The sequence below is a fragment of the Trichechus manatus genome, unplaced genomic scaffold (genome assembly GCF_000243295.1).
Source record: "Trichechus manatus latirostris isolate Lorelei unplaced genomic scaffold, TriManLat1.0 scaffold00081, whole genome shotgun sequence".
Taxonomy (NCBI): Eukaryota; Metazoa; Chordata; class Mammalia; order Sirenia; family Trichechidae; genus Trichechus; species Trichechus manatus.
In genome coordinates this window covers 764,074-786,273 of record NW_004444017.1, presented here as the reverse complement: position 1 = coordinate 786,273, position 22,200 = coordinate 764,074, and the positions used below count along the sequence as shown (strand labels likewise).

The following is a 22,200-nucleotide window of genomic DNA, read 5'->3' as shown; positions in this document are numbered from 1 at the left end:
TCCCTTCCTGCTTTCTCATCTTGCTTTTGGGCAAGAGTTGCTCATTTGGTCTCATATACTTGATTGAACTAAGCAGCATGCTCCTCATATGTGTTACTGTATGTTTTATAGGCCTGTCTAATTTTTGTCTGAAAAGTGGGCTTCAAGAGGGGCTTTAGTTCTGAATTACCAGAGTGTCTAGGGGCCATAGTCTTCCAGGTTCCTCCAGTCTCTGTCAGACCTGTAAGTCCGGTCTTTTTTTTGTGAATTTGAATTTTGTTCTACATTTTTCTCCAGCTCTGTCCGGGACTGTCTATCGTCATCCCTGTCAGAGCAGTTGGTGGTGGTAGCCAGGCACCACTAGTTCTTCTGGGCTCAGGCTGGTGGAGGCTGTGGTTCATGTGGTCCTTTAGTCCTTTGGGCTAATATTTTCCTTGCATCTTTTGTTTTCTTAATTCTCCTTTGCTCCAGACAGCATAGGACCAATAGATGTATCTTAGATGGCCACTCTAAAGCTTTTAAGACCCCAGATGCTACTCACCAAAGTAGAATGTAAAACATTTCATTTATGAACCATGTTATGCCAATTGACCCAGATGTCTCCTGAGACTATGGTTCCCAGTCCTTAGCCCCAGTAATTTGGCCCCTCAAGGTGTTTGAATATGTCTAGGAAGCTTCTATGACTTTGTCTTGGTCCAGTTATGCTGATTTCCCTATATTGTGTGTTGTCTTTCCCCTTCACCAAAGTTGACACTTGTCTACTATCTAGTTAGTGATTTCCCCTCCCATCTCCGCCCCCCTCATAACCATCAAAGAATGTTTTTTCTTGAGTTTTCATAATAGTGGTCTCATACAGTATTTGTCCTTTTGTGACTGAATTATTTCACTCAGCATAATGCCCTCCAGATTCATCCATGTTGTGAGATGTTTTACAGATTCATCATTGTTCTTTATTGTTGCATAGTATTCCATTGTGTGAATGTACTATAGTTTGTTTATCCATTTATCTGTTGATAGGCACTTAGGTTGTTTCCATCTTTTTGCTATTATGAATTGTGCTGCAGTGAACATGATGTGCATTCACATGATGGCTCTTATTTCTCTAGTATATATTCCTAGGAGTGGGATTGTTGAATCGTGTGGTATTTCTATTTCTAGTTTTTAAGTGGGCACCATATCGTTTTCCATAGTGGTTGTACCATTTTACATTCCCACCAGCACTGCATAAGAGTTCCAATCTCCCCACAACCTCTCTAACATTTATTATTTTCTGCTTTTTTGATTAGTGCCAGTAATGCTGGGTTGAGATGGTATCTCATTGTAGTTTTGATCTGCATTTCTCTAATGGCCAATGATCGTGAGCGTTTCTTCATGTGTCTGTTAGCCACCTGAATGTCTTCTTTGGTGAAGTTTCTGTTCATATGCTTTGCCCATTTTTAAATTGGATTATTAGTCTTTTTGTTGTTGAGATGTTGAAGTATTTTGTAGATTTTAGAGATTAGACCCTTGTTGGATATATCGTAGCCAATTTTTTTCGCCCAGTCTGTAGGTTCTCTCTTTACTCATTGGTGAACTATAGAAGAATCTTTGATCAAAAGGGGAAAACGTGGAATAGAATTTCAAATTCTCAGTGGAATCCAGACTTTCTGGAGCTATCGGGGCTAGATGAACCCCTGAAACTATTACCTTGAGATAATCTTTAAATTTAAACCTTAAATCAAACTATCCCCTGACGTCTTCTTTAACCCAAAAAGTAGCTTATCTTAACTAGTAAAGTACACCTGCTATGAGCATTGTGCTCTTTTAGAGAATTATCTATGTGAGATCAAATGACAATGGCAACTTGAAAGTAGGGTGGGAATCTTAGGGGAGAGTGAGTTTAAGATAATGGTGATGGAATAATTTGGAAATGGATAGTGAGGATGATAGCACAACTTGAAGAATTTAACCAATGTCACTGAGTTGTACATGTAGAAATTGTTAAACTGGTGTATCTTTGGCTGTGTATACTTTCACCAGAATAAAAAAAAATAAGGAAAAAAAAAAGAAGAAGAAGAAGAAAAAGAAGTTCCACACTGCATGACCTGTTATCATCTTGTTTTCTTGGCATTTTGGCTCTTTCCCTTAAAGCTAGAGAAAGGAGGGAAAGCAGCCATTCTGATCATGTACTTATAAATTTGTAAAAGGAGGTTGTAGTGTCCCATTGTCTGTGTTCAGAGCCGTCATCCTTGACCTCAGGTACCGGATGATAGACACAGGTAATAATAGCAGGTGAGCCTGGTTTCTTGGCCTCAGGTACCTGATGATAGACACAGGTAACAGAAGGAGAGCCTGGCTTCTTGGGTGAACCATTTAAGGGAGATGAGTGCTCAGACAAAGAATAAGAAATCACAAGAGACTCACCCTCAGAACATGGTGGAGGCAGTTCTTGTGTGTTTTAGGAGCATCAGGTTGGGCCGCTGAGGAGCTCCCTGGTTGAGCACTGAGGTGGCCCTTGGACTTTGTTCCATCTACTGCCACTGCTCTGTCCAATTCCTCTAGCCTGGGACACTCCAAGAGACCCCAAACTCTTCTCCCTGCACACACTCTTGCCCCTGCCAGTCACTTTACACAAGACAATTGACCTGATATTTCCTAAACCCCATCTGGGCATGCTACTTCTTACAACACACCAAGGGACTCTCTTTGTTTTTAGATTAAAATTCAGGCTCCTTCAGTGAAAAAAGCCAGATATGAGAAGCAAATAATTCTTGATGTGTGAATAAATGAATGAATGAATGTCATAGTCACAGAAATGTGGATATCTGGCTTTAACGAAGGCAGAAGAGGAAGAGGGATGCTCCCTCTCTGTGGCCTTGGGCAGCTTCCGTCTCCCTCCTGGGCTCAATTCCCATTTGTAAGATATGGACACCCACATGACTTCCTCTTGCCCTAATAATTCACAACTCTGTGAATATTCCCGTCTCCATTTCTCTGTCTCCGTGAGAGGTGGAAAAGAATCAACCACGACCCAAAGATTTGTTGTCAGTTTTAATAGGAGGCGTGAAGTCAAAACAGTTTCAAGAAACGTATAAAAAGACCTTTTACTTCCCCCCCCACCCGCTGGAACATGATATGGTTTGTGCATAGCACATACATATTAAAAAACAAAAATAGAGCATCACATTTTACAAACACGTGATTGAACAGCTTCTGGGTTTTCCTATCTGCTGTACCCAGGCTGCAGGACAGCTCTGCCCTGGGACACAGCCTTAAGTACTTAATTGATTTACAGAGAGAGAAAACCACACGAGGACACAGCTGTCTGAATGCTGGAATTCCAGTAGTTCAATGAGGTATACAAACATGGTTTTGTGTTGGCTATCTGCACAGTGGCCTAGATTCAGAATCTGTTTTGGGCATTATCACTCCCTCTTCCCATTCTGGGAAGAGGAAGCACCAACTGAGGTGTAAGTGCAATCTGAAGCTTTTCTATCTAATCTGGCCTTGTCCTAATCAGTCCTACCTTCGAATGTTTCTGGGAGGTAGTAGGATGAGTGGCTGATTCCCTGGGAAGGGGAGGATGTAAATATTAGATACCCACTTAGTAGGCACACGAGTGGCAAGTAGAAGAGAATACCTCCTCAGTGACAACTGATCCAGAGTCTTTGGGAAAAAGCTTTGAGATAGGAAGATGTAGGCGTTTTCTAGCTTATGTCCACATGAAAAGGGATAGAAGAGGATAAAAAAGAGAGAGGATATTCTGGTGTCTTAAAGGCCAGCAAACACATTTGGTAGATACGCTTGCACCAGATTTGCATGCACTATTTTGGTACAAAATGGACAAAAGCAATGGACGTCAAACAATGGGAGAAAGGAAAACTATAGCTCATGGACTTTTATATTTCTGCCTTCCTTTAGAACTGTCATAGAGTGAGAACTTGAAGCATCTGGGGTCCAGAACAAGAAAAGGGCCCAGAGCTAGCATGGGAAGAAGAATTCCAAACTGCCCAGGATAGGACTGGGGTCAGAAGAGAATTTCCGACCTCGGTGATCGGCCTGGGAAGAAACCTATATGTGTAAATAGAGGTTGGTACTATGGATCAGATGACAAGAGAAAATATTCTCTTTCTTAAGCCATAGAATGACCCTGACTAGGGGTTTGGAGTGTGTGTGAGACTATGTGTGTGTTGAAGGTTTGGGAGGTGGTGGCAGAGGGGGAAGGTTGTGAAGGATAATGATAGGGAATTAATTACAACATCGGTTGCTGATTTCCAAGGGAGGTTCAAAAATATATGGGAAATGGGAAGGGAAGGGGTGTTGAAACAAACATAATCAACAGCTTGTACAAGGCATCTGGAGTTTTCTGGTTTTCTATGCGGTCCATCCTTTTCCCTGAAGAGGGTGAGAACTTTATAAGGGAAATGAGACACCCCATCATTTCTGTGCTAGCCTCTTCCCAGCTGAGAAGCCCATCTTCAAGGATGTGCAGAAACGTTGCTTTCTTCTTTATCATTTGCTCTTGAAGAGGGACTAAGTCAGTCTCTTGGCTCCCGGAACCCCAAGTTTGCATGGAGCTGCCAGAGAAGGTTCAGGATAGAAGAGAGGCCAATTAGCTACTCAATTCTATAAACCAGGGACACTGCTCAGGATTTGGGGAAGGGAGACCCAAGTCATTCTTAGTAGATCCTCAGTGGGAAGGAGGGGCTCACTCTTGTTCTACTGTCATTGGCAATGTCTTTTGCAGCCTCTTGGATCCAATGGGGCTGGGTGTGGTGAGAAGGTAGGAAACAACTCCCACACCTGTGCACAGACACAGTAGCAGAAGAGAGGGGACTGAAAAAGCCGTTTGCTGATCTCACTCTATTCCTGTTCCTTAACCTGTTTCTGTGAACAGAGATGGACTTTTCTTAAGCCTAAGTCACTTATACGTCAAAGAGAAAGCCCTTGGGATAATTCCTTTAGATGGGAAGGATTTTAAAGAATCATTGTATATTCCTGCATCCAGGGATGATACTCAAAATATTTAACAGCTAGTGCTACATGGGCCCTAGTACCAGTTAGAGCAGGTGCCCAGCAGCTTACAGTAGATGCCGCTCATAAGCCACTAGTGTGATGCTGCCACTCCATATTGGCTGAATATTAAACCTGCTGGATCCTAGGCATTTTGTAGCTTCTCCTTCTCACTCCTAGCACGAAAAATGGAGATGGACACTTGGGTACACTCCTTGTCAGGATTTGGCAAGCCCTTAAAGAGATGCAGGAAAGGTCTAGCAGCTGAGGCCTTGTGACTCTCTTTAGAAGACTGCCTCTTCCTATACCAAGTTGGCTGAAAGATCTAGGAAGAAAGGAACTCATGCTTTTGGAAACTAAAACTTTTTTTCTCTTATCCAAACCACAGTCTACCCATCCAGCCTTCCTGCACTCCCACCAGATTCCACTGGGAACTGATTATACGGCTACAGATTCTGAGTGCATCCGTTGCTGACGTACCTTGTTAAAGAGACCCATTAGTCGAGATCAGACCTCCCGAAAGAACAATCAGTTTGCCCTCTGCCTCCAAGCAGACCTGTACTTCAAGCCATCAAGGTAGACCAACTTTCTCCCCCTTCCACTTGATCCGGAGACCCCTCCTCCTTCCAGTTTCCATCCAAGGTTTGGCCATGTCCACACTTGCCCTTCAGCGCTTACTGTTTGTTCAGTCTTAGCTCACCTTGGTGTGGCCTTCTCCTCCTCACCCAGCACACGCTGTCCCTGATATTTGCTGGGCAGAGGAGGGGGCCAGGATGGTGTCTCTCCCTTGGATTGCCAACATCCATCTTGAGCTCACAGCCCCTCAGCCTAGATCTATCTATAGATGGACACATCTGCAAATAGAGCGGTATGTTGAAGATGAAGGTATTTGCAGCAGATGAGGGATTGTCTTGCAGGCAGGGGCCCCTGAGAGTAGTAGAGGGTGTCAGGTCATTTTGTAACACCATGGTTCACATAAGCCGAAAATATTTGCACTCTGATATGGCTCTCTCTGATTTCAGATTTAGGAACGTTCCAATGGTTTAGGAATCCGAAGGCTCCAGGAAGACAACATTTATAGTTGCTTGGGGAACCTCTCCTTTAAATGCTCTCAAAGAACAGGAAGCAAGAAGGCAAGGAGCTGCTTCAGCTTGGCTTTTTGATCTCACAGGATTAGCACTACTCTCCTACCGTAGGGAGGAAGAGGGGAAAACTCTGGAGGTCATGGTGCCCATTCGACTGCATCCAGGCCACAGTGTGTAGAGGGATGAGGACAACCAAGAAGGAAGTGAGAATATCATGAGAGCTTGGGTGAGTTTCCTGGACATAGTTGCAGACGAATTATCATCTGGAGTCCAAAGCCTTACTACTTCCTTCATGCCCAATTTTGCACCTCCCATCCCTTGCCAAAGAGGTTGCCATTATTAAGATCCTTGTCATCCGAGGTTAAAATAAGACCCAGTTAAAAGTGAGAAAAAATGATGGGCAAGCAGCCTGGCCCTTGCTTGTTCCTGTAGCCACACACAGCATCAAATCCTCCAGGCAGAATCACCCTCCACAGAACATCCAGCGTCTTCTACTGCCTCCTGCAGGCCTGCCTCCACTGCCCTTGACACTGCTCTATGGAGAGTCTAGGCGTGTCTGCCCCTTCTCCCCCAGCTCCCTGACTACGCATCCTTCACCGTCAGGAAGTTTGGACTGCCTGATCACTATCTTTCAGGGTTGCAATTAAATCTTATTCCCACTTACCCGGTCCTCTCCTCACTTAGAGGACAGCTGCTCCCCACCACCCGTGCCACCCGTGCAGTCAGTGACCCCTGCATGGAAAGATGATTGGAAAGAGGACGAATGGGAGCACACATTAATCCTGCTGGTTTGACAAGTGACATTCTTGCAGGCAGATTCCTGCAGCGACGATGCTGACAGAGAGAAACCCGATGCTTTGAAATGCCTCTGCTCTGAGAATACATATAAAGATGTATGGATCTACATCGGAACACACATACTCCCATGCTGGCCTCCTCCCGTGCATGTGGTCACATTCCACAAATGTCATCTATACCTTCTCTCCTCAGGTGAGGTCAGAGCTCAGGATCCGTTGCCATTCTAGGAGGCTGGCTGTAACTCCTCACTTGGGTGGGTTCCATGCCATGGGGTCCAGTGGCAGGAGGATGGGAGACAGAAGTGGGCAAGGGAAACAACTCGGTCTCCTCAAGGACAAGAGAAGCCACCATGGGGCAGGGGTGAGGGGAGTTCTTCACTTGTGCAAAATTCCAGTAGAAATGATGCTGCTTTCAACCTATGAGCCTTCTTTCATGTGTCCTTATATCCTAGGAAGGAAGTGGGTGACGGTCATGATTGGGGACACCTTGCTGCCCCGCTTTACCCGTCCGTATTTGCTCAATGCAATGTAGGTCCCTCGGTACAGGTCTGACTCATAGGCATTGTAATTGTTGGGCAGGAGGGTTTCTCTGAACCTGCATTCCTCTTGGAAGCTGGGCTGTGAAAGAAAGAGACAAACAGCAGAGGCTGAATTATGAGTGAGCAGTGCTGCAATACGCCAGCTAAGTCTTGGACAGTAGGCCCCTCTGCCAGTGCCCCTTTCCTTTGCAAAAACAACCATCACAAGATCTAAGCCATCCTAGGTGGACAGAATCATGAAAGACTGGAGCTGGAGACTTCAGAGCTCACGTGGCCCCCGCTCACCTCCCCTCCTTGAGGAAAGCAAGGCTTGGGGAGGGAGGATGGTCCATGTCACCCAGGGTGGAGGTGAAGCTATTATATCTGGGCACTCACTAGATGAGAAGCACTTAGAAGATAATCTATTCCATGCAGACAAAGGACACACCAGCAGTTTTCTCAGGTCTACCGTAGGAGTAGTCTCGTGGAGTAAGATCAAGAGCCTGGAGTTCTGCACACTGGCTTTTCCACTCCCTGAATGTGTGACCTGGGCAGGTTCCTCCCCTCAGTCTCAGTTCCCTTTTCTGCAAACTGTGTGGAGTGGTGGTCAATGGGAGCAGGGAGTGGAGGGGCTGAAGAGACAGATGATTGCTTATTTCTTTCTTTCCCAGTACTATCTGTTGAACATGTTAACTTTTTCTATCCACTGTGTGCTCCGCAGTCTGCTTTTCCTGCCCTTCTTGGTCTTGCCTTTCAGCCCAGAAGATGCCCAGTGCCATTTAGGCATCCGTGGTTCTCCAGAGGCATTAAGGACTAGAAATGGTGAGGAGCAGTGATTTTTATGGGGAAAAGAACTGGGTTCCCTATGTGACAGGTGGTGCCCTGGAGTCTGGGGCCAACGACAAATCGCCCCCTTCAGTGCTAATTTGGTGGAGGAGTGTGTGTGGACCACCTGTTCAGAGAATGGATGCTGGACTTCCTGTCACACATCAACAAGTTTATCCCCGATAAATCACTCAAGCCCTCCTTTATTCCTAGAAAAAGTGCCCTTTTCTCCCATAGCCGGCCTGGGTGGCTACTCTGAGGGTAGCTGTAGGGATTTCTGTGCTATTTGAGGAGAAGCAGCTTGGAGGGTCTAGAGAAGGAGAGAGCAAAGTGGGAGCCAGGATACCTAGGATGCAGTCTTAAGAAGAAATAAAGAAAGAGAGAGAGAAATAAGTGGAGTATAAATTCTGACTCCTTCCTGCTGACTGAGACCATCAGCTATAAAAAAACCTACTCAATGGCTCACCGGCTGTGCCAGGAGTGTCGTCTGACTGTCTCTAAAGGAATAGTAGTATGAGTGTCCTGGCCTCACTGGCAGTGGCGGATGGATGATTGCCTCTTCCTGTTATGAACGCGTGGCAACGAGCTGGCTCACCAGGGCTCCCAGCCTCCCAGAGCCTTTTGTGTGTACCTTGCTGGCAGCACTTAACATAGTGTACAATCCCTATTGACATGCTCTTCTTTCCTGTGGACTCCAAGATCCCTGAGACAAGGATTGTGCCCTGTTGGGTGTGTGATGCTGAATGAATGCTGTTTTAATAAGGACAACACTGAGATAGGAGTCCCTGGGTGGCACAAACAGTTAAACTCTCAATTACTAACTGAAAGGTTGGCTGTTCAAACCACCCAGTGATGACTTGGAAGAAAGGCTTGGCAATCTGCTTCCATAAGTTCACAGCCTTAAAAACTCTATGGAGTGCAGTTCTACTCTGCACACATGGGGTCGACATGAGTCAGAATCAACTTGATGACAACTTTTTTTTTTTTTAACACTGAAAGATATGGATACCTGCCCCCCGACACCACCCCCATAGATGGCTCTTCAATGCAGTATAAGAGTGAGAGAGGGGGGAAGTATGGTTTAGGGGAACGTGTTGATCCTCTCTCCCATTTCCAGTGCTAAATGCATTTCCCTCTTTTCTCCTCTCCTGCCTGTAATTTGGAGTCCCTGGATAGTGTAGGGCGTGCTGGTGGCACAGTGGTTAACAGCTGGGTTGCTAACCAAAAAGTTGGCATTTCGAATCCACCAGCTGCTCCTTGGAAACTCTATGGGGGCAGTTCTACCCTGTCCTATACAGTCACTATGAGTTGGGATCGACTCCACGGAATGGGTTTGTTTTCTTTTTTTTTGGTTTGGGTAATGTAAATGGTTAATATGCTTGGCTGATACCTGAAAGGTTGGAGGTTCACCCCATTGAAAACCCTATGGAGCACAGTTCTACTGTGACACGTGGGTTGCTATGAGTGAGTTGACTGAATAGCAACTGGTTTTTGCTTTTTTTTTTTCTTTGCCTGTAATTTATTATCTTCCCAAAGCACTTTCACATATGTTAATTTGCTTGAGATGAATATGAAAAGTTTCACAGGCTACGTCAATTGGCTTATGAAATACCACAGTAGAGTGTTTTGGTCTTCACAAGCTTTCCTTTGTTTTTCTTGATATAGGTGCTCAGTAAATATTTGTGGAATGTATGAATGAATGAATGTCCCAAAGGTAGGGAGTACAAACTAATAAATGGAGTTAAAAAAACATATTTGCACAACAGCTTTGAGGTTGAACTGATCATGATTAAATCTCAGCTCATCTGTCATTTAGCTACGTGAATTTGGACAAGTTATTTAACCTCCCATGCCTCAATTCTCTCATCTGTAAAGTGGGAACATTATGAGTGATTATCCTATAAAGTTGGAGTGGGCGTTTGTTGAGATAATGCATGGAAAGCCCTTGTTACAATGCTTGGCAAATGGTAAAATTAAAAATAGTAAGCATTACCCCTAACACAATGGCCTCCAGATACCCTGCTAACTCAGAACTGAAGCCACTCGTGAAGTCCAGCTTTCAGCCAAAGATTAGATAGGCCTATAAAACAATAACACACACTTAGTTCAGTCAAGTATATGAGACCAAATGGGCAACACCTGCCCAAAATCAAAGATGAGAAGGCAGGAAGGGACAGGAAAACTGGGCAGATGGACATAGAGAATCCCGGGTGGAAAGGGAAGGAGGGAGAGTGCTGACACATTGTGAAGATCGCAACCAACATCACAAAACAATTTGTGTATAAATTTTTGCATGAGAAACTAATTTGCACTGTAAACTTTCACCTAAAGCACAATAAAATTAAAAAAAAATTACTAAGCATTCTTGCTATTATTATTACCCAAGTGAATCATAAACTATTTTACTTTAAAAGCCCCTAAAGACTTCTTGAAAGAGCCCTGGTGTTGCAACAGTTAAGTGCTTGACTGCTGACCTAAAGATTGGCGGTTTGAACCCACCCAGTGGCTCTGAGGGAGAAAGATCTGTCAGCCAGCTTCCCTAAAGATTACAGCCTAGAAAACCCTATGGAGTGATTCTACTCTGTCACATGGGGTTGCTATGAGTCAAAAATTGACTTGATGGCACCTAACAACAGCAACAAAGCTTCTTATCCTGAACCACTCTTTCTGTAACACGTGCTGTGGGTTATTGGACAACTCAGCTGTTAAGCTCTGCAGTTATTGACTGAATGACTGGGACACAGTGAGCTTGCATGAAAAGAGCACGGAGCCAGGATAATGGGAGAGGTGGATACTCTGGCGCGGCACTGTCTCATTGAGTGCCTCTCTGGACCATGGTTTTTCACCAGTGCATGAAGCATTAGTCACAGGGTATAAGATTGTTGATGGGCAAAGCTCTGGAAGCAACAGTTCCAGGAGAAATTAAACTCAGGACTGATTGCAAAAGTTAACTGAGATATAAAGCTACACTAATTACAACTCTGGAACGGTTCAACAGATGAAATAGGGTCCATAAGGAGATCCAAACACGTATGACAATATAAAAGAAAAGCGAATCTGAAAATAAATATGAAATAAAAGTGGCGTTTCAAATCATGGGGGAAAATGTGGTGTTGAAACAACTGGAAAATACTTTAAAATAATAATAGTAAAGTTCAATGTAGGACTTTATGCCTTACATCAAATTTTCTCCGAATGGAGTAATAAATGTAAACAAGATAACCATAAAATCCAGAAAAAAATTGGTGGTTTTTTTTTTAATCATCTCCAAGTCAGGAATTTTTTTTTTTTTTCTTTGTGGACTATCTTTCTAAGTAGGACAAAAAAGTCTAGAAGCCATAAAAGAAAAAGAAAAACCCTAATAAATTTGATTTCTGCCTGAAAAAAATTAAACAAAATCAAAATATAAATGGCAAACTGGATAAAAATATTTACATTGCATATGTCAAGGTAAATTTCCTTACTGTATTCAGAGCCCTTAACTCAATGAAAAGAGGATAAAGTTTATGGACAGGCAATTCACAGAAAAGGAGATGCAAATAGCATTTAAACATAGGAAAATATGCCTGATCTCACACATAATGAGATAAAAGTAAATCAAAACTCTGAGATCCCATTTTTACTTTTCAGATTTCATAGAGAAAAATGTTTGATAATATATTTTCATTGGTGAGGGTCTCCACGCGAGAATATTTATTTAATATCTGTTGGCACCTATACAGTTAAAACCTGCATAAAGAACAACTTCATATCTTTCAAAATAAAAAAAATGAATATATCTTTGATCAGCAATTCCACTTTAAGAATTTATCTTACTGGTTGTTGTTACTGGGTGCCATCAAGTCAGTTTTCGACTCATAGTGACCCCATGTGACAGAGTAGAACTGCCCCATAGTGTTTCCTAGGCTGTAATCTTATCGGGGCAGATAGCCAGGTAGGTGGGTTCGAACTGCCAACTTTGGGTTAGCTGCCAAGCGCTTAACCATTCGTTGTGCCACCAGGGCTCCTTTCTTACTGGTATACTCACACATGTGTACAAAAGTTACTCATTGCAGTATTGTTTGTAATATTAAAAGACTAGAAACCATCTAATCATCTATTAAGAGGGGAATGGTCAACTCAGTTATAGTAGCATCCAACGGAATACTACGCTGCCTTGAAAAAGACAAGAAACCTCTCTGTGCCCTGATATGCAATGGTCTCAAATACCATGGTCTCATTCTATGATTTGAAGTGAAAAAGCAAGCTTCAGAACAGAATGTATAGTATGCTACTGTTTGTGTGATTTTAAAAAAAAAGATGCCAATAAGTTTGTGTACACACACGCATATGTTCCTCCTGGAATGATACACCAGAAGCTGATAACAGTGGCTGCCTCTGGGGAGGAATTTGGTGGCTGTGAGACCATGGTGGGAGCGAGACTTCATTTCCATTGCATATACTTTTGTACGTTTCTTTCCCTTAAACAAGGTTCATGTACTACCTATCCAAACAAACAAATTATTAAAAAATGGAAAAGGAATTCAGGATAGAAGGGGAACCAGAAAATGGTGTGGGAAAACATTTTTATCGGAAATTGGTAGTCTCTTTGTTCTGCCGCAGCCCCTCTGTGCTCACTTGCTTTCCCTTCTCTTTTCACTTTATTTATCCCTGGAGAGGAAACTGCTTCTGACAGTTTCCAGGAAAATTTATTTCTGACCTGAATGGTGCTTAAGGGAGAGATTTCGTGTGCTGTTTGCATACTCTAGAGAGGAAATAAAATCTTGGCTGGGAAGCGAGGGGAGGAGGAAAGGAAGAGGAAGCGGGAGGAACTGGGTAATTCTGGCAAGGAACTCCAAGGGCATTTATCCATTCCCCCTATCTAGAATGTGCCCATTTACAAACCCAGTCTTTCATAAATGTCTGGGTCTCCTAAGAGGTTATTTGTTTAAATGTGCATGAAGGTGGTTTGTATACATTTCACACTGTTTTCTGCTCATCAGATTTTGATTATTCAAGCCCCTCCCCCTTTTTAAAGTTTCCTGCTTTTGTTTCTTTCTGTTCTGCTCTTTTCCTCTAGTCTAGCTCATATTCCTAGGCTTTCCCAGAATCCTGTACAAACCTAAAGTGAAAAAAGAGAAATAGATGCAGCAGTTTGCTTTAGATGACCCCTCCCTTTCCTTTGTCCCCCGTTTCAGTGTTCCCCCCGTCCACCATGAGGTTGAGGTATGTATGAGGCATGTGGAACGGGGTCAAGACGATGCATTTTTTTCTGAGCTCTTTGATGTAGCCTGATGCTTTATACTAGTGGGATTTTCCTGCTGCTCAGACTGGTTCTCAGGCTTGTTTCAAGACTCAGCCCCTTAATTCATCTCGATCGCATCCCTTAGCTCTGAATTCTCAAGACTCAGGAATGTTGGCTCCTCGGCTCTGGTGAGCAAAGTCCTTGAGCCAAGTGAACGCTGTGTTAATAAAAGCAGCTACCATATATTATTACTTGAACAAGTGAAAATAATTCTGCCAGCTCACATTTCCTGGGCCTGCTCGCCTCAAGCTCCAGCGTGACAATGTCTTAAATTCCATGTAGGTCTAATCACACTTATGCGGAACCAAACTCTTTAAAGCTTTCAGCTCTCACTATGGAGAAGGGCAGATCTATGGGTATTTCAGCATGAGTTACCTCTGGCAGAAATGGCCCTAAAAGGCTGCGGTGGCCAGGACACCCATCTTCTTGTCTTTTTTACCACTTAACAGTTGCTGCCGAGTCGATCCTGACTCATGGCGACCCCATGTGTGTCAGAGTAGAACTGTGCTCTGTAGGGTTTTCACTGGCTGAGTTTTCATTAGTAGATCACCAAGCCTTTCTTCCTAGGTACCTCTGGGTAGACTGGAATTGTCAACCATTTGGTTAGCAATCGAGTCCGTCGACCATTTGCATCACCCAGGGACTCCCTTCTTGTCTTTGTTGTTGTTGTTAGGTGCCATGGAGTCGATTTCAACTCACAGCGACCCCATGTTACAGAGTAGAGCCGCCCCATAGGGTTTTTTAGGCTGTAGCCTTTAAGCGGGAAGTCCTGGTGGCGCAATGGTTAAAAGCTTGGCTGCTAACTGAGCTCAGCTGCTAACCAAAAGGTTAGCAGTTCGAATCCACCAGCCGCTCCTTGGAAACCCTATGGGGAAGTTCTACCTCTGTCCTGTAGGGTCACCGTGAGTTGAAATAGACTCTGAGGCAAGGGGTTTGGGTGTTTTATTTTTTTTTCTTGGTTAATCTTTAAGGAAGCGGAGCTGCTGGGTGGGTTCGAACCACTAGCTTTTCAGTTAGCAGCCAAGCACTTAACAGTTGTGCCACCAGGGCTCCTTCTCTTGTCTTTAGACAGAACTAAATCACTGGACTATTCCTATCTGCAAAGTCTCCATCCTATGGCTTCCTTTGGCCATTTGCCTCTGTTACCCCTGGCTGTGGGGGTGGGGTGGGCTGGGGTAGAAGGTGGGGCAGTGAGGGAAAAAAAGGAAAACTCTGTGTCTTAAGACTCCTTCCTTCTGCAGCTCCTGACTGCTTTTTTTTCTGTTCATAACTGAAATGGAGAAATACGTCCCAGCTCTGAAGCTAACTTCTTTTCCTAATTCACGATCTGCACTGAAGTGTTTGAAAGGTGTTTTCATCAGGTATTATAGCATTCTTCTCGTTCCTGCCCAGCTCTTTGTAGCAGGTGGGCCACAGGCAGAGCCATTTGTAAGATTTGTCTGCAGGGTGCCTGCAGACCCCTCATTTACAGCCCAGGTCCAGGCCCCCGCCTGCCCTCACCCATCTCCCAGCACATCGACCGGTTAACAAACGTCTGGATCCTTTCCCGTTCCCTCAGGAAGACTGTTCTCTGCTACATGAGTAGCACCTAACTGAGGGAGGGAAAGACTGGTCCCCCTGCCCCCAGCGTAACGCCCCAAATGAGAACACAAATGAAATACAGCGTTTCCCACGTTGTTGTACTATTATTTATTAAAAGGATTTGCGTTGTTGTTATTGTGTGCCGTCGAGTCGATTTCGACTCATATTGACCCTATAGGACAGAGCAGAACTGCCCCATAGGGTTTCCTAGGCTGAAATCTTTATGGGAGCAGATCATCAGGTCTTTTCTCCTGTGGAATGGCTGGTGGGTTCGAACTGCCAGCCTTTTGGTTAGCGGCTAAGCACTTAACCATTGCACCACCAGAACTCCTCTTAAAAGGACGTAGGTGTTGTTATGATTAGTAAAACTAAAATCACTTAAAAACATAATTGACATCCTAGGAGCTTTTTGTCATTATGTATTTTTCTCAACCAAGGGATTCTAACAGAACCACTATCAGGTGGAGATCCTTGACTTCAAAAAAAAAAATTATTTTAAAGAGGATCAACCAAAACCCATTGCCCTTTAGTTGATTTTGCCTCATGGTGACCCCATTTGTGTCAGAGTAGCACTGCACTCCACAGGGTTTTCAAAGGCTGGTTTTTCAGAAGCAGACTGCTGGCCTTTCTTCCCAGGTGTCACTGGGCAAATTTGAACTGCCAACCTTTTGGTTAGCAGTTGAGTGTGCTAACCATTTGCACTACCCAGGGACCTAAAGAGGATCAAATCAAAACCAAACCAAACCCACTGTTTGCCGTAGAGTCGATTCTGACTCATAGCAACTCTATAGCATAAGAGTAGAACAGCCCCATCGGGTTTCCAAGGAGTGGCTGATGGATTCGAACTGCCAACCTTTTGGTTAGCAGCCAGGCTGTCAACCACTGCACCACCAGGGCTCCAAAGAGGACCAAGGAGGTTGGAATTCACTAATTTCTGCTTCAGTTTACACCTGAGAGAGTAGAGGCCCAGACTCAGAGAAGTTCAGTGACTTTGCCCAAAGTAAGACAAGTAGCCCGAGGATGGGTTGGGCCTGGACTAGAATTCCGATCCCGGTCTATACCACCAAATGCACCTGTGCCGCATGCTTTACGAGCACTATCTGCAGAGCCTCAAGGGAATACGTGGCTCTACGTCCCCTGGAACCAGGTCTGCACACAGATGTGACTGGACCTGAGACCCTGGAGAAGTCTCAACTGTTGGAGACTTGGAGACGTGGTGTCCACTTCTGTAAAGTGAGGATAACGAACCTCCCAGGGCTACTGTGAGATAATGCCTGCAAAGCACTCAGCCAGGCCTGACAAACAGGAAAGTGCTCAATGTTTAAAAACAAAAACAAATAAACCAGTTGCCATTAAGTCAATTCTGACCCATGGCGATCGTATCTGTGCAGGGTAGAACTGCTCCATAGGGTTTTCATGGCTGTGACCTTTGGGAAGCAGATAGCCAGGCCTTTCTTCTGAGGGGCCTCTGGGTGGATTTGAATTGTCAACTTTACAGGTTAGCTGTTTATATTGTTGGCTCAGTCAGAGCTATTTGCTAAGGGCAGGACAAACCGCTGCGAGGTAGACATGTGGGAGGCCACTTCTCCCGGTTGGGTTTTCCTGGCTCTGGATTCTTTGACCATGGGTTGTCCCCTTGCTCCCTCCACTGTCCCTCCAAACCCACCCACGGTCCTCCCCCTCCCCCATGAGAAAGCCCATTAGCGGCAGCAGCAGCTGAGTCAGAGAGAGACGAGGCAGCTCTGGGGGCTTAAAGTGAAATAGTGTGAATGAAATCATCACCCAGCGGGAGTCTTCCTGGCTCTGGGGATCAGTTGGCAATTGTTTTTTTAGACTGTGATAATGGGCCCCTGAGGGGCAGAAGAGGGAGGGGTAGAGATCGTTGGGAGCACCTGGTTCCCAGCCACACAGCTCTGCCGGACCCCCTGCCCAGCCCCACTTCCTGTACAGGGCGGCCTGGAAGGAGACCGTCCCACCTCCGAGAAGACGCTCTTCAGCAAAATGCTATGGGGAAGGGGAAAGGCGGAGGGTGAAGAGTGGGCGGGCCTTCTCTTAGAGAAATCCCTCTTTTTCCTGGACTGTGCTCACGGAGGAAGCCCTACTGCGCATAAGCACACTTACTCTTTTAAAGTTACTTGCCTAATGGAACTGCCAGGTGAGGGCTCAGTCCACACACCAAAGAGATGGCTCCTTTCCATTTGGCACTTCTGAACCCCCGCCCCCAGCCCCACCCCTTTGCCGTGCTTTTTCTTTGCAGCCACTAGATTTAAAGTGGGAAATGGATAAATTTACCCTATATGTGTTCCCTCCTCCTTTCCCCCAAATTGGGTTCCTTTCTGGGTATTTGTTAATAAAGGTGGCAATGATAAACCAAAAAACCCCAAACCGGTTGCCATTGAGTCAATTCCAACTCACGGCGATCCCATGTGCGCAGAGTAGAACCGCTCCATATTGTTTTCATGGCTGTAACCTTTTGGAAGCAGATTGCCAGGCCTTTCTTCCAAGATGCTTTTGGGTGGGCTTGAGCCTTCAACCTTTCAGTTAGCAGCTGAACCCATAACCGTTTGCGACATTCAGGGACTCTGTGGATTCTGACTCATGGCAAACACATTATAAAGGTGTATTTAATTTGTACTTCCTTCCTGGAGGTTTACCTGTTTTTAAAAAAAAACCCTGCATAGAGTCCCATAGCCATCGATCCTAATCCCAGCGCTGTTCGATTCAGCGGGATTCCAGGCATGAGGTAGGCTGGTGAGAAGGGGCTCTTTGGGATGATGTCCTTCACTTCACTCCACAGAGGGGTACCTGCCCCACTGAAACCTAGGTTGGGTCCTAGGCTCTCTCTTGTCTCTCCATCACTTTTCCAGAAAGTGGTAAAAGAGTGCCTGAGCATTCCAAGTCCAACACTTTGTTTCACCTCGCCCAATCCTTGCAGCAGTTCTCGGGAATGGTGTAACACCCAGCAAGGGGTGATTCCCTGTCCTCCAGAGGTTATGCAGCCTGGTGGTTCCCAGACCTGCCTGTGCCTCCAAGACGCCTGAGAAACTTCAAAACAAGCACAAACCCACAGACAGATTCCCAGGCCCTTGTCCCAGCCCTTCTGAATAAGACTCTCTGAGGGAGGCCCCTGGAACTCCACACATTTAACAAGTTACCAAGATGATATTGATGTAACCAGTCCACAGAGCTGTGCCAAGACCCACTGATTTTCATCTGTCCCTATCTCTACGTAAACCAACCCAGAAGTCGGCCTCACTTGTAGGTGTTAGTGCTAAAGATCTCGAGGCAGAGGCCACCTGGACAACCCAGTTTAGTATGTTAACAGAGCTCTTCTCCAGAACCCAGCAGCCAGCACCAACCAGGCTCCTCAGTCTGTCCTCCAAGGGGAGGCAGGACAGCCCTCCATGCCCTCCCCATAAATAACTCTGTATCCCCTGATAGCTGCTCTGAGGGCTTCCTTTTTAGTCTTCTTATTTCTGTCAAAACAGTTCTGTTTCTTCAACCTCTTAGGGCCATTTTCCCAATCTGTGTTTTGAAATAATCCTCATCCCAGGCTGAGAGACTCAGAAATGAGCAGGTCAAAAAAAGAGCTGAGGTTTTGGTAAGTGGTTTATAAGTTGGTTATGTTAACCAAAGTGCCGGCATCCGCCCTCCCAGGAATGATGTATGGCAGAATAAGAGGCGTCGGGGTGGGGCCGGGGGCAGGCCAAGGGTATGTAAGTAACAGGGAGGATGCTTCTCCACCCTATGCGATTAGAGGCCAGAGGTCTTAAAACCTTAGGATAAAATTTCAACAAATTGTTGAAGGTGAGCAAAAATAGCCCCCATTTTTACTCCTCCTGTGTAAAAACGACCAGGGAAGGGGAAGGAAAAGGCGAAGAATGGGTCACGGACAGCAACACACTCAGGCTGAAAGACAGGCTGGCCTTCCCTGAGCCTGACTGTGAGCCTGGATGACCGTCCTATGCCATGTGCACGTTGCTTTCTGACCCAATAGCTTTCTGAGCTACATTTCCTGTTTGATTGCAAAGGTTCAGGCAGGTGGCATGAAGAAAAGTAGGGTTCATGCTGAGGCCAATTAACTGAAGCTAATGAAGTGTGGTAGATGGTCAGCAACGAGATGGATTGGCACAATAGCCACAACAGTGGCTCAGACATACCAACAATCATGAAGATGGTGCAGGATGGGCAACGTTTCTTTCTGTTGTACATAAGGTCACTATGAGTTGGAGCTGACTCGACGGCAACTAACAATGAGGTGTGAACATCGAGGCCCCTCACTTGCACTAATAATTACTTTTAAATAGATCACACGTCTCGCTCCTTCCACAGCTCCTTCTTTCTCATTATGGATACATATTCACTTCTCTACTCAAAATTGTGTATTATTTCCTTAAATTGTGTAAGCTTTTGGCCTTATAAAACATGGAGCTTCCCCTGGTCTGATGAACTCACCGTTGTGTACAGTCTTCCTTTACTGTTCATGGCAACGAAGAGGGCACTTTTCACTCCGAAGAGACTCACCACACCTCGCTCCACAGTAGAAATTTCCAGCAAACCTGACAAAGAAACGGGGGCCATGTTACTTCAGACTCGTGCAGATCCGAGTGGGAGTCAGCCTAGTGTGATCTGAAAAGGACATCTAAGTTCATCCCCTGCTTCTAAAGGGCTGGACCCTCCATTGTCTCTATCCTTTTCCTTTTAACTTTGGGAGATCCCTACTGCTAGTCTGGTCAAGTCCTGCCACTATACTGTTAAAAACCCAATTCTGCAACGGAAGTTCTGACATCAGAATTAGGGAGTGAAATGGCCACCTATGTATCTACTTGAGATTAGTTTTGAATCTGGGCTTTGATTGTCAGTGAAATCACAAGAGGTCCTTGACCTGGATAAAAAAAATGACTGCTGGTTAGTCTTTTTTTTTCTATTTTTTAATATATACTCCATATGTTTTAACAAATTCCCATCATCTAATCTCCAAAACACTGTAGCCACACAAAGGCTGATGGTTTGCCTGGATGCTGTGGCCCCACCCCATGCTCTCTTGGATAGGAGAGCCTATCCAGACAGCAACCCATCAAATTGTAATAGAAGGACCTGGAGACAGAGGGAGCAGGCTGAAAGAAAAAGAATGATGTGCCTCAGCTGGAAATTTTGCAAACCACTTGCCTTTCCTTCTGAAAGAAGGAAGCTGAATAAAAATAAGCTGTTGTTTAATTTGGTCCAAGTACTATTCCTAACTTGTTCTTCACACCCCTGCCTTATGGCTTCCTGGGCAGATGGTTCCCAGTGGTCTGTAATGGACCTGTAATGGGCCAGTAATGGTGGAGTAAGGAGCCCTGGTGGCACAGTGGTTAAGCACTCAGCTGCTAATCCAAAGGTCAGTGGGTCTAGCCCATCAGCTGCTTTGAGGAATAAAGATGTGGCAGTCTGCTTCTGCAAAGATTACAGCCTTGGAAACCCTATGGGGCAATTCAACTCTGTCCTATAGGGTCGCTGTGAGTTGGAATTGACTCAACAACAGACAACAACAATGCTGAAGTAATTAGTGCCACAGGGGCTATGTGGGATGATGGCCAAGGACAGCCAGGATGCTTGGACCTGTGTATACTGAGCCTGCAGCCAAGCAGGGTTAAACTGAGTCTGGGGAGGTGGGTATTCTTATAGGCACATCTGTGATAAATAACATTTCTTTCCCCTTTGCTGGTGCAGTTAATACACTTGGTTGTTAATCAAAAGGCTGCAGGTTCAAGTCCACCCAGAGACATCTTGGAAGAAAGGCCTAGTAATCTACTTGCAAAAAATCAGCCATTGAAAATCCTATGGAGCACAGTTCTGCTCTGACACCCATGGGGTCGTCATGAGTCAGAATTGACTTAACAGCAACTGGTTTAACTGGTTTCCCTTCACAGTAGGAGCCTATCCACAAGAATAAGCCCGCTTCATCTTTTAGCTCTGCTTAAGCCCAAGCCCCCAAGTATCCCAACAGGCTGCAACTGCACTCACTGTAGGGGTTCTCCTCGTGGGTCCCGCGGATCCGGCCGTCGGGGAGCACCTGTAGGTGAAAGCCGATGCCTACGTTGCAGTAGAGCCTCCGCTGCCGCTTGATCCCCACCAAATAGCCGCTTTCCCAGTTCACCCCGGCAATATCGCCAGCTAGCCCAGCTCGAGACCGGGACAGCAGCGTGCCCCAGCCCCTTGAGTCCAGCAGCGTGCTGTTGGCGCGGTTGCCTGTAGGCGAGGGCACCACCATGCCCACTAGGACGCCTAGGAAGACGAGAGCGTGCAGAGTGCCCTGAAGACGTCCTGCTCCCCGGGACATAGTGATGAACAGCCTCTGTCCCAGGGCCATCCACCTTGCCTTTCAGGCACGTGGTCAGAGTTAATAGCCCTAAAAATACCGCCCTTCTTGTTTTTCTCCCCTCGGCATGGCGGCAGGGGCTTATTTTTGGAAGGCAGATGAAGGCTGCTGACATGAAACCAAAGCCTGCTTCGGGCACTCGGGTCGGGAGCAGAGGGACCCAGGCTGAGCCGCGGCTGGTAGAGACCATGGCTTGGGGACACTCGCTCGCTCGCTTGCTCTGTCCCGAGTTGATTATATTTGATTTGACCTATCTTTCTAGTTCAGGAACCCGGCCCTCCCCTCCACCCATCATCACCCTGACGTCAACTGGCCCAGCTCACTGATCCGGGACTGTAACATTAACCTGCTCCTGGGCCTGGCTGCCTCCCCAGACCCCCATCACCCTCCCCACTCCCCAGGGATTCTGGGAGCCACTGTCATTCCAACTATGAGGCAGGAATGAAGTAAGCGGGGAGCATCTCTGCAGGGCGGGAGGAGCTGGCTGGGGGCCCAGGGGAAGAGGGAGACTAAAGGCTACCCAGGACCCAAATTGGGCAGAAGTTCTTGGCCTGACAGAGCTGGCTTCCTTATTTAGAGGGGGAAAGGATAAAGACAGGGATGGGGGAAGGTTTGGTGGCAGGTGATGACCACGGCCTACAAGTTACCTCTGAGACCTTTTCATGGAGAGGGTTCATGGTTGAGGGCAAGAGAGGCCTGGAGGGCTCTGAAAGGCTAACCCCTTTAGCAGGAGAGGACAGAGATTCTGATTCCAAGGAGCCTTAGGATTATGAAGTCG

At 45.8% G+C, this 22,200-nt stretch overlaps 1 protein-coding gene across 1 annotated transcript; it reads right to left on the bottom strand.

Annotated features, from left to right (window-relative positions):
- Nucleotides 1-7,221: 7,221 nt before the first annotated feature.
- Nucleotides 7,222-21,457, bottom strand: FGF6 (fibroblast growth factor 6). Its single transcript, XM_004381172.1, has 3 exons — nucleotides 21,068-21,457; nucleotides 19,517-19,620; nucleotides 7,222-7,471 (listed from the first exon to the last, which is right to left on the bottom strand). The coding sequence occupies exons 1-3, from the start codon at nucleotides 21,411-21,413 to the stop codon at nucleotides 7,295-7,297; spliced, it is 627 nt and encodes a 208-aa protein (XP_004381229.1). The 5' UTR covers nucleotides 21,414-21,457; the 3' UTR covers nucleotides 7,222-7,294.
- Between the last annotated feature and the right edge of the window lie 743 nt (nucleotides 21,458-22,200).

Coding starts and splice junctions, on each gene's coding strand:
- FGF6 (XM_004381172.1), bottom strand. CDS start 21,413: ATGGCCCTGGGACAGAGGCTGTTCATCACTATGTCCCGGGGAGCAGGA. Junction 19,621..21,067: donor CCACGAGGAGAACCCCTACA/GTGAGTGCAGTT, acceptor TTTCTTTGTCAG/GTTTGCTGGAAATTTCTACT. Junction 7,472..19,516: donor AAGGAAGACTGTACACAACG/GTGAGTTCATCA, acceptor TTTCTTTCACAG/CCCAGCTTCCAAGAGGAATG.